Source organism: Echinops telfairi, unplaced genomic scaffold (genome assembly GCF_000313985.2).
Source record: "Echinops telfairi isolate 266 unplaced genomic scaffold, ASM31398v2 ScPeMD7_7469;HRSCAF=8507_1, whole genome shotgun sequence".
Taxonomy (NCBI): Eukaryota; Metazoa; Chordata; class Mammalia; order Afrosoricida; family Tenrecidae; genus Echinops; species Echinops telfairi.
In genome coordinates, this window is record NW_022111373.1 from 86,180,610 (window position 1) to 86,192,928 (window position 12,319).

The 12,319-nt window shown below is 40.8% G+C and overlaps 1 protein-coding gene across 4 annotated transcripts in view; it reads right to left on the bottom strand.

Annotated features, from left to right (window-relative positions):
• Positions 1-4,365: 4,365 nt before the first annotated feature.
• LOC101658656 (trafficking protein particle complex subunit 13) overlaps positions 4,366-12,319 on the bottom strand; it is a 51,197-nt gene continuing 43,243 nt past the window's right edge. For 2 of the 4 annotated variants that reach the window (XM_004703569.3, XM_030888862.2), the window contains 4 exons: positions 10,107-10,305; positions 7,481-7,581; positions 4,751-4,898; positions 4,366-4,634 (listed from right to left, as the gene is read on the bottom strand). In XM_004703569.3, the coding sequence (XP_004703626.3) occupies positions 4,527-4,634; positions 4,751-4,898; positions 7,481-7,581; positions 10,107-10,305 (556 nt within the window). In that variant the 3' untranslated portion in view covers positions 4,366-4,526. Of the gene's footprint in view, positions 4,635-4,750; positions 4,902-7,480; positions 7,582-10,106; positions 10,306-12,319 lie in introns of all 4 variants that reach the window. The other 2 variants (XM_004703567.2, XM_004703568.2) reach the window with 1 other exon arrangement.

The window sequence follows — 12,319 nt, forward strand, 5'->3', positions numbered from 1 at the left end:
CTAGCACCATCAGTAATGACGTATACCCTAGTAATGATGTACACACTAGCACCATCAGTAATGACGTATACCCTAGTAATGATGTATACCCTAGCACCATCAGTAATGATGTATACCCTAGTAATGATGTATACCCTAGCACCATCAGTAATGATGTATACCCTAGGTCCGAGGGCCACCTGTCATGCTGCTTGCTTTAATGAGTGAGAGAATCTCAAGAGCTGACAGCAACTGCTTGGTGTAAGGACATTGTTTTGAAAAGAAAAAAATTGGTGAGATGAATGTAGAGGTGGTGAGGGTAGGCTGCTCAGGTTTTCTGCATAGTTCTCAATCTTGCCTGCAATTTGGTATTGATAAATATTAGCATGACCAGTTGTTCTAAGTTAATAATAAAAGACTTTTAGAAATCCTTAATGGTACTGGTTAGCTCAGTCTTATGCATAGCCAGTTAGCACAATTTCGCCAGTGGTGACCTTACCGTGGAAACTCTGGCGCAGGTCAGGATATACCTGTGTTTAAAGAAACCAGTGGCTTGGCCCTAAGGATTGTCTTGTTTCTTTCCATAAATACTAATGACTGCCCACACCATGTAGTTGTTTGATGGATTACAAAAGGCATCTATCACGAACACTGCTTGCTTATGTAATCTTTTATAGTTTAGTGTCATGCCCCTCTTAAGGTGACCCTCAATCTGATGCAACTGAAACAAAGCAGACTTAAAGTATTTATTGCAAATTAGATGCCACGTTAAGTGGAGAGACCTGACAATAGGTAATAATGCCCTAACTCTAATTACAATGATAGATGAGATGGTTCTAATTCCAACGACAAGTTCTTTTGCTTGTTCGTCACAAATTTGGTAAAGTGGGGCTGATGTGTAATGATTTCCCAAGTTTTGATTGGGAAAAAGAAAGTAAAATGTTGATGATGAAAGTCTTGTTACAACTATTTTCACCACAAAAAAAACGAACTAGTTGGGGTCGTGAAGTTTAAAAGCTGACTTTTTTGTTTCCCTTTGTGACAAGGATCATCTCACTGTAACATCTGGGGAATTTATTTAAAATGCTGTCCAGGGCATGCTGGACATGTGGTTTGGGCCCAGGAATCACCGTGTTGAAGAGACTATCAGGTGGTTCTGATCAGAGAGCTACTTAGCTTTCTCGAGTTGGACTCGCAAAGACTTCTGGGCTCAGGCAACAAGGAAGACCTAGACGGACTCCCCTGATCAGGGACGATCAGGACTCTAGTTTTAAAAGCTCTCTCTCAGGAGTGGTTAGGTATTTGTCTGCTAACTGAAAGGTCAGTGGTTTGAACCCACCAGCTGTCTGCTTCTGGAAAGATTTTACAGCCTCAGATACTCTTTGGACAAGTCTACTCCATCATAGAGTCGCTGTCAGTTGGGAACTGACTCAATGACCATAGGCTTGGTTTTGAATGTGGTTTTTATTACTTTGAAAACAACTTAATTTTACATGAAGTTAAATTCAACCCCTAGTGTTCAAGCATTACTCAGAATAAAATCCTAATTGATCACCTACAAATGATGAAAAAACAAAATGAGAACCAAAGTTGATTTTTAGAGACTATAATCTTCCTTACTCAATACTGGGTAAGAAATGAAAGGTTTCCAGCTCATCGTGTTAGCATTCAAAGCACATTCAGATCAATGACACTGTCAAGCCTCTGCCAGACTAAGAGAACCACTCTCAGTGATGCTGTCGTAGGTGCCGCGAGGCTGTACTGACTCACAGCGACCGTGTGCACAACAAACCAAAACACTGCCTGGCCCTGTGCCACTCCCGCAATTGTTCTTGTGTTTGAGCCACAAAAGAAATACGAGTAGAACTACTGAGACCAACCCTGTTATTGCTAGTTGCCATCAAGTTGTCTCCCAACAAAATGGAATGAGCTGCCCGGTCCTGTGCCAGCCCTGTGACTGATTACACACAGGATTTTGACTGGCTGGTATTTGGAAGTAATTCGCCAGGCCGCTTTCCTCAGTCCATCTTATCCTGTAAGCTCCGCAGAAACCAATTCAGCTTTACAGCAACACACAAACCTTCCCTGATCGATGGGTAGTGGAAGTGAACCTAGGTCTCCTGAGAAGGCAAGAATTCTACCACTGAACCACAGCGTCCTCAGCACTGGGTCCATATATATAGCAACTTGGATGAAATAAATCACTTATAAGATACAAAGTACCAAAGCTCACTGAAGAAATAACATAAACACACCTATATGAATCTAAGAAATTGAATTCAGAGTTAAACCGTTTGTAAAAGAAGCCCCAATGGGGCTTCTTGCCCCAATGGGGCTTCTTGCCCCAATGGTTTTGCTGTTGAATTCTACCACACACATGGGGAAAATATCAATTTTACACAATCTCTTCCAGAAATTTTGAAGAAAATTTCCATCTAGCTCTTGAACATCATTACCTTAGTACCGAAAATCAGTAAAAGATACTGTAAGAGAAAATACGTGTAAATAATGTCTTGATTTGCTATTATCCATAGTTAAGGGAATCCTTTTTAAATGTAATAATGGGACTTGATATATTTCTTCCATGTCATGTCTTAATTTTGTTTTCTTGATTATACCACCTATAACAGGTTCAATCTACATATTATCTATATGTCCACTTACCTGGATTCCCATTCTATTCTGGCCACTTTTGCATTTAAAGAAAATATTTTCATTACTTTGGACTCATTACATTATAAGCTACAGAACAGACTGTTCCATGTGATTGGTTGATGCTTAAAATTAGGAGAAATCCCTCAATTATTATCCTTGCATGTCTGGAAAATTTTGTCCAAACTAGCTAGAGAAACAAGAGGGCATTATATAAATATCTGTACACATTCTACTTAGCAATGCTGGACTTCCATTGACCGTATTTCATTATAGGAGCTGTTGATGCTATGTAAAACTTAAAACGACATTTTCATTTAATGTACCAAACTCTATCTTACCAACTTTTCTAATATGGTTTAAACAGATTCTTTCTGAGGGGACATTATCTAAACTTTGAAGTCAAACAATATATGGCTGGGTTATTGTCTATAAATAGGAGACTTTAAAATCCAATTATATAGCAGATTCCAAGTGTCTATTATATGTTAAGTTTTCAAATCTGCAACACAAGGTTCAGTCAAGAGAAGATGCTCCAAACCCAACTGAAGTGCCCAGTGCAGTGGCTACAAAGTCTTGTGTCATCATTTCTGTTAATCATTTAGGAAGAAAAAGAGCCTTTGATTTTACACTACTTGCATTTTATTTTGCACAGACATTTCATTAATTACTCTTTAATTTGAGGAGCAAGCCTCGCCCTGACCATTGCTTTTCTTTTGGACCAAACAGTTTGTCATGGCAATAAATATTTATGCATTCAAGAAAAGAATTTGTATTTGATTTTAATTCATTCTTTCACTTAGGAAATTCTGTATACATTGTTGAGGTTCAGGTTACCAAGATGGGGCAGATTTTGCTTAAAAGCTAATCTTTATTTTCCTGACAAAATATTCAAACTTTCTGGTGTGTTCATGTGGCAGTCATCGACAACAATCACTTTCATTTCATGACGTTTCATTCATGATGCAAGTTTGACTTTTAGCTCTTCCTGAGCTAGAAAATGCTATTATGTTACTACCTGACCTAGAATTCAAGATCAAGGAGCAGGAGCTGGAAGTCGTTTTAAAATAAGCCTCGTGAAGATAAGTAGCTTATTTTTCCATGGTAAGACAAACCAAGACTTTTTGGCTTAAAATTAGAAAATTATTTGTCTACTCAGTTAAACATTAACTGAGCAATTAACCACCTTAGAAATAAATCCAATTCTGATCCACTGTTCTGTAACTGAAAGACATATACATATGACTTCCCAATTTAATCATTTAGAAAATAATGAGAAAAGTTCTTACTGTCCTGGCAAACAATAGGTTATACAAGGACTACCGATTGTTTTAAACAAACAGCTTTTCTGTTGACTGTGGAGGTAGGTAAGTGCAGGCTAAATGAACTCTTATCTGAGAAAATATTAAGATAATTCTAAACTTCTAAGAAATAAATATCCTCTAGATCCAAGTGAACAAACTATGGCCCAATCAATCCACTCTGCCCTGTCTTTTGTAAAGACAGCCCCTCTCTCGTACAACTGTCTATTCGAGCTTTCACAATACAACAGCAGAGTTCACTACTTGGGGCAGAAACATAACCTGCAAAACCAAAAATCATTTGCTAGCTGGCCTTGACAGACAAGTCTGCTAACCCCAGTTGGCTTGATAGGAACAGATCTTCTGAAATAAAGTGTGTTTGGATAAGAGAGTCCAGTGCTCACTTAAAATGAAAAACAACAACAAACGTTCATGTGATTTTATCCCTTTCAAAACAAATATTTAATGTTTCAAAGGAAAGAAACTTAAATAACACATACTTAATTTGATTGCTAAACCGATCATTTTACAAAGCTGACAAAAAGACAGCAGTTCTGTGAAACTAAATGGAAAGCCTGGCCTTAGACCTTTTCTTCAGTTTTCCATTTTAACGGCGGACGAGACCACGCAGACCTGCGCGATGTCATCGTATTCATATGTTCTCTTTAAGAAGGTGTCGGTCAGTCTTAAGCCAGAGACGCTCTATTGAGAGAAAGACAGAAGCCTGATTTTAATTTATCGGCAATTAAAAAAATAAGCTATGAATGATTATGGGTTAGTGGCCCCCAAATACTGAAAATGTTCATAAATGAGCATACTTGCAGTCCCTGTACTGAAGACAGTAGCGTAAGGGCCAGGCAGAGAGAGGAGCTGGGATGGAGCTTTCCGAGCTGTCTTCCTGAAATGCCACACCAGTGGACAGAATTGGTATTGCACATTTCCAAAACCAGATCCATTGTCCTTTCACTGCTAGAAGATTCAGAACAACAGGAATAAATCTTACCCCTTTACAAAGCGGTACTGTGCTCTTTCTTCCACCATTGCTACATGAACTTGTTTTCTGAGTTTCCAGAGGAATCAAAACCAGAAACAAAACTGAACACTTCGATCATTTTATTTCACTTTAAGACAGATTGAAGAAAGAATGAAAACGGTCTCTTCTAGGGCTTAAAAGTGGGGGCCTGGTGGCATAGGGAGCTACATATTGAACTGCTAGCCACAAGGTATGGAGTTTGAAACCACTGGCACTCTGTGGGAGAAAGACGAAGACTGTCTACTCCTGTACAGATTTACACCCTTGGGAGGCTGAAGGGCCTACCCTGTCCTACAGAGTCACTATGAATTGGACCTGGCTTGATGGTCGTGAGTCTGAAGGCTTATAAGGCATTCAAGGGTCATTAGCTACCTTTATGCCGACCTTCTGGTCCTACGCTCACGGGGCTAACCTCGTAACAGCTTTGCTATCTCTCTGGGAGGCTTTCAGGTATTAATCTTGCTGTTACATAACCTTTATATTTCTGTCAAGTTCTCTACAGAAAGAAAAAGACAAACTGAAATATATTTGATATATTTAACCTATGTTCTATTAGTAGGAGTATAGATATAGAATTTGGAACAGGAAAGATAAGATCCATAAATAGTTTAACAGCTACTCAGTTTTGTTCACTGTAATTATTTAACATGAAAAGGCTGCTTGTGCTTATGATACCAGCGTTTCAGCTTAAACATTTATAAAGCAAACTTTCATCAAAGTTTGCATATTAGGTGTACCACTTGAGTTTTCGTATGGAATGTTACACAAATTCAGTAAGGGAGAGAGAGCATGAGAGAGCGTGCGTGCGTGTGTGCGTGTGTGTGTGTGTGTGTGTGTGTGTGTGTGCATATGCCGGGTGGGGGGTGAGGGGAGAGAAGAGGGACAATGCGTCATTGGGAAACCAAAGATCTAAGAAACAAGTGTTTTTCAGAACTCTTACTGGAATTACCAAAAGTTCAGTAAACACTGAAAGAAACAAAATGTCTTTTTTTTTTTTTAACTAAAGAGTCAATTTTTATGTCTGTAAGTTCTAAATTCTTGGTAAACATGAGTTACATTCTCCTCCAGACACTTTAAACTGAGCTGCACACGTACACTCACACAAACATATTCTACCTTTAGATAACAACTGGTGCAAACAAGCTCCAAAAACAAGTTTTTCTGTCTTAACTTACTTTTCAGTACTGTTCAAATACAAATGATACAGCACTTTGTTGGTTGGTGGAAAACTGATTTGCTGTGTCTCAAAAAAACCCAAACAAATGGAACCCCCAAACGAGCCCTGGGTCTTTACCATGGACTGATAACCGAGTTTCTCTGATGTTGCAGGCACTGCATACAGGAGGTGAGATAAGACATGATCCCTCCTGGCGAATACATAGCAATCTATAACTCAAATTCACTGCCATCGAGTTGATTCGGACTCATATCGATGCCACAGCAATAAGTCAGTGCCATTAAAAAGCTGCGTCAAAATATGCTATCGCAAAGAAAGGATTAACTACGTTAGAGGAGCTCGTAGCTTCATGGGGTAAATAGGTATTTTGAAGGATGATTATCTCTTATCTGCCTAATATAAGAAAGTTAGACTGGAGATGAGAGTAGGAAGGATTATAGATTCAGGCGGACTGTATCCAGGACCGCAGCACTGCAATATTATCAAAGCATCAAGGAGTAACACTAGTCCTAACCAAATGGGATTTAATCCTCAGATTTTCTAGCTTCACAAACCTACACTCTGTAGTCTAATGGCTACATTATCTCTTTATTAACTAACTGAGCCGTGCTTTCTAATCCACTCTGATTCCTCCTGGAAGAGCCCAGGTGATGGAGGGGGTACGTGCTTGCTTGCTAACTGAAAGGTCAATGGTTCAAACTTACCAGCTAGTCCACAGGGGAAAGATGTGGCAATTTGCTTCCACAAAGATGTGCAGACTTAGAAACCCTATGGGCCAGTTCTCTCTTTGTCATGTAAGGCCAGCTGGCATCAGAATCAATTTGATGGCAATGGATTTGATGTGGGGGGTTATTATTTCTCATATCTATAATTTTTAAGTTTCTTGTCATAATGAAACAACTTAGGAACATGTCATGTCAGAAAAATTCAATAATGAAACTTTCAGTTAGCACCTGCTAGCTTTGGGTTGACTAATTTCAAGCGTGACGCAAGCATATACAACAAAAAGAATGTGGACTTGGAAATCAAAGACAGCTGGATTCATATTCTGACTCCACGCTTGTTCATTTTATAAACTTGAATAAGCCACTTAATTGTTCTGAGCTGGCTAGATCCTAACATAGAATGTGAATGAAATAAAACCCAGAAAGAAGGTACCTAAGCCAAAAGGACTTTTCTAATATACGGCTACCAGTTGACAAATTCCGTATTGTTATATGGCAACAGGGCGGTCTATAAGCCAACAGGAAAAGTAAAAGGAGACAACCCATTTGAAAGCCTAACAAGTTATCAGATCGGTGAGAGGAGTGCACATCCATCCACAAACACTGCCATTACCTGCAGTTGGTTATTTTACATGTTATATGAAAAGGTTCTTCCAGGGTTACAGTGTCTGGGATTGCCTCCAAAGACAGCCGAACGTCTCCATAACCTGGAGCCTAAGGAAAAAGAAATACCATCAATACTCATTATTATAAAACTTACCATGCTAACAGACACCCAAGTAGCACAGTCACCATGGTTGTTGGAGTTCTAAGCCGATGCTGTGAGAAAAGACTTCTCATTCATCCCACTGTCCCGCATTCTACCCTCTGTTGCTACTACCTGCAGAACATCACACTAAGTCCTGCCCATTTGTTTGTGCTACAATTCATAAAATTCTTAAGGGATCTCAGTACTTAACATGGGCAGGAACAAATGATAAAGTGACTTTCATTTCTATTTTGTGAAGTAAAAGATACATTAAGGATAAGTCGATATTTGTGCATTTTTATTTATGTCAGAGCCAGTTTTCTACCACTTACTGCCAAACTCACTGCCAACTCACAGTGAGCGTGCAGGGCAGGGTAGAACTGCCTCGGTGAGTCTGACTAACTCTTCATGGTAGAGAGCCTGTCTTTCTCACACAGAGCTGCTGCTGGTGGTTTCGAAACTGCTGACACTGCGAATTGCAGTCTGACACATAATCACCACACCTCCAGGGCTCCTAAGTTTTCAACCTAGAGGCTGGTAAAATTCTTAGTCTTTTAACTTATTCCCCAGTAATAGTGATACCACCTAAATGTTTTGTTTAGCAATAAACCTACAAACATTACTGTTCTATGATCCCTCTACATCAGTGTTTCCCAAGTGAGTGATACTACATACTGAGGACACTAGAATAATCCAGCTGGGCGCCCAAAGCAGATACCTACACTTTATTGGGGATTATGGGCTATAGTACAAAAGTTTTTAATTGCTAGGAGGGGAATGCTGAGTAGTTCCTCCCCAACCCTCATCAAAAAAGAGGCAGTAAGCCAAATAAGTTTGAGAACCTATGCTCTACATTTTTTTAAGTGTATTTTTAAAAATCATTTCATTAGGGGCTCATATGTCTTATCACAATCCATACATACATCAATTGTATAAAGCACATTTGTACATTCATTGCCCTCATCATTCTCAAAACATTTCCTCTCCACTTAAGCCCTTGGTATCAGCTCCTCATTTTCCCCCTCCCCCTCCCTCATGAACCCTTGATAATTTATAAATTATTATTTTGTCATATCTTGCCCTGTCCGACATCTCTCTTCACACACTTTTCTGTTGTCCGTCCCCCAGGGAGGAGGTCACAGGTAGATCCTTGTAATCGGTTTCCCCTTTCCAACCAACCCTCCCTTCACTCTCCCAGTATTGCCACTCACACCACTGGTCCTGAAGGGATCATCCGCCCCAGATTCACTGTGTTTCCAGTTCCTATCTGTACCAGTGTACATCCTCTGGTCTAGCCAGACTTGCAAGGTAGAATTGGCATCATGATAGTGTGTGTGTGTGTGTGTGTGTGTGTGGAAGCATTTAGGAACTAGAGGAAAGTTGTATTTTTCGTTGTTGCTACATCGCACACTGACTGCCTCGTCTCCTGCCCGAGAACCTTCTGTAAGGGGATGTCCAGTGGCCTAGAAATGGGCTTTGGATCTCCACTCCGCACTCCCCTATCATTCACTATGGTAAGATTTTTTGTTCTGATGATGCCTTATACCTGATCCCTTCGACTCGTGATTGCACAGGCTGGTGTGCTTCTTCCATGTAGATGGCTGCTTGTTTGCCTTCAAGCCTTTAAGACCCCAGATGCTATATCTTTTCATAGCCAGGCACCATCAGCTTTCTTCGCCACATTTGCTTATGCACCCATTTGTCTTCAGCAATCGAATCATGGAGGTGAGCACACAATGATATGATTTTTGTTCTTTGATGCCTGATAACTGATCCCTTCAGCACCTCGTGATTGCACAGGCTGCTGTACTTCTTCCATGTGGGCTTTGTTGCTTCTGAGCAAGATGGCCACTTGTTTACATTCAAGTCTTTAAGACCCCAGACGCTATATCTTTTGATAGCTGGGCACCATCAGCTTTCTTCACCACATTTGCTTATTCACCCGCTTTGTCTTCAGCGGTTTTTGTGTCGGGAAGGTGAGCATCATAGAATGCCAATTTAATAGAAGAAAGTATTGTTGCATTGAGGGAGTACTTGAGTGGAGCCCCAACGTCCTTCTGCTACCTTAATACTAAATCTATAAATATAGGCACATAGATCTATTTTCCCATCTTCATATATATATTTGCAGATGTACATGTCTTTATCTAGACCTCTATAAATGCCCTTTGCCTCCTAGCTCTTTCCTCTATTTCCTTTGACTTTCCTCCTGTCCCACCATCATGCTCAGTCCCCACCAGGGTTTCAGCAATTCCTCTTTGTTACATTACCCTTGATCATGCCCTACCAGGCCTCCTACACCCTCCTCACCACCGATTTGGATCACTTGATGTACCCTTGTCCCTGGGTTTGTTAACACCACTACCTTTCCTCCCCACCTCTCCCTCTCCCATGTCCCCCCGGAACTGTCGGTCCCATTGTTTTCTCCTCCAGATTGTTCATCTACGCTACATTTTTATCTTGTTACCCACAGTTCCCTTTTCTGACTTACCATTCTTTGAAGTTGGCTGGTCTGTAACCTTCCCCTTTCACCTAGATTTGTTTTCCACACTATGTCCAACTTGCCAATTACGGTTACTCCCTTGATGATGCCTGCTTTTTCGGCAAACTCCTTCTTGGGCTTCAGGCAGTATAGGTACTGGCGTGTATCCATTGGCTGCAAATATGCTCTTGAACCAAATGTAGATATACTAAGAGGGATAGAGATAGACAGAGATGGTGAAAAACCTCAAGCATCTAAATAAAGGAAAAACCAGAGTTGTGCCTATTCCTTTTGGAGAAGAACTGGATGATTTATGACCTAAAGATCTAAAATAGAGTGTGAGTGGCTTCAACATAAACAAAAATGACCTGTACCAAACAGAATTCTTTTACGCCTTCAAAGGGACTGTCATGGGGAAACCTTGAGGTTCTTTGTAATATAGTGAAATGTTACCTAAAATATCAGTATTTATCAAATATACCCATTCCTCACTTGTTGATTATAGTGTTACCTACCGTTTTGCATTTCTGACAAAAATTAAAATCCATCCAACTGCCTGCTCAGTAATGACAATGAGAGAAGTACAGCAGGAACTGATGCTAAGTCCCTGATACACGTACATAGAAAGGAGGCTCCGACTGCACAGTATTCCGCTGGTGTGCAGACTTCCTGATCCACTACAGTGCTGGTGGAGCTGGAGTGGCTATGGGGACACATACTGCTCAGCAGGTCCTTAGTGCCCACAGCAGGCTGGCGTCCAGGCAGCAGTTGCCAGTGTCCACAAAGTGTACTGTCCTTGCTGCCAGATAAGAAGCAAGACCCCTCCCGTGGTTTGTCCCTAGCTCCCAGTCCCAAGGGCTGGTAAGGATGGCCAAGGTCATGGTCAGGCGGCCTGAGGTGAAGTACTTGAATATTGACTAGCACCTTAGCTTCTTCAATGCCCCCAACTGGATAGGTCCAGGTAAAGGCGGCGCAGGTAACATGGGCAGGGGTGGAGGTCAATATGTGAGTGGCCAGCAGTATTTGCAGTTTAAGATAAAAAGCTGAGGCTGCCGTGCTTGTCCTGGTATGAGGAAGCTCTGGATTGTTGATGCGCATGGGAATATGAGGGCAGAAGGGGTGGGCCTCCCCGGGAGACCTGTGGAGGGAGGGAGCGGGGACCTGCAGGCAGCATGTATCCCATTGGGGCACCCAGTCCTCCTATTTGTGGGCAGGGAGCTCCCTGACTTTAACAAAACCATTAAGGGTGTTTTGGGGCCGTTAAAAAGAGAGGATTTTTGGGATGAGTTGAACTCACCTCTGCTAAAAATAGGTTAAGGGCAGGAGAGGGAGAGGCCCCCTGCAAGACTGGATGGCCCTTCCTTGTAGGGGGGGTGAGGAGGGCTGGAAGGTGACAATGGTGGCAGATGACCTCCAGAGGTGGAATGGGCACATCACACAGGTGAGGTGAAGTGATCAACCTCTGGTTTTGCAGAATATAGATTTTTGCACAATGACCTGGTATTTGGCTACTAACCATGTTATATGAAACATTCATCAGGAATCAGGACATTAAGGACCAGGTCAATTTTCTTTAAATTTGTCACTAAAGATAGTTTAGATGAAAAAGATACAAGCCACTCTAAAATTACGTATCCATTAAAAAATGAATTAAAAGAGATGAGTGGTTTCAGATTACGATAAAAAATGGAATATGTTACTTTTCCTCAGGAAGGAAATGGACATCTCTAAACTTCTATGTATCTTGTCCATCATAAAAAGATAGAAGTAAATTTAATTCCTGACTAAGAAACCCAGGTAGTGCTTTTCCAACAAATACCTTCTCATCCATATTAATATCAAACCCACATCCATGTATTCTTCTTCATTTTTTATATTATCCATAGAAAGACAGATAGCTCCTTTTGACACCTTCCCCTTACCCCCAACCTCTATTAACCCATCTAATCCTATGCCCACTGCTCTTGGTTGGAAGAGTGTTTCTTTTTTTTTTAAATCGGTTCCTTCATTTTGAGATATGCTGAAAATGTACTTCCCTTTTGTTTTTCTAATACTAAGTCTTCGAATATTTCTTTTTTTTAACATTTTATTAGGGGCTCATACAACTGTTATCCCAATCCATACACACATCAATTGTAAAGCGCATTTGTACATCGTTTCTCAAAACATTTTCTCTCCATTTAAACCCCCGACATTAGGTCCTCATTTTTCCCCTCCCTCCC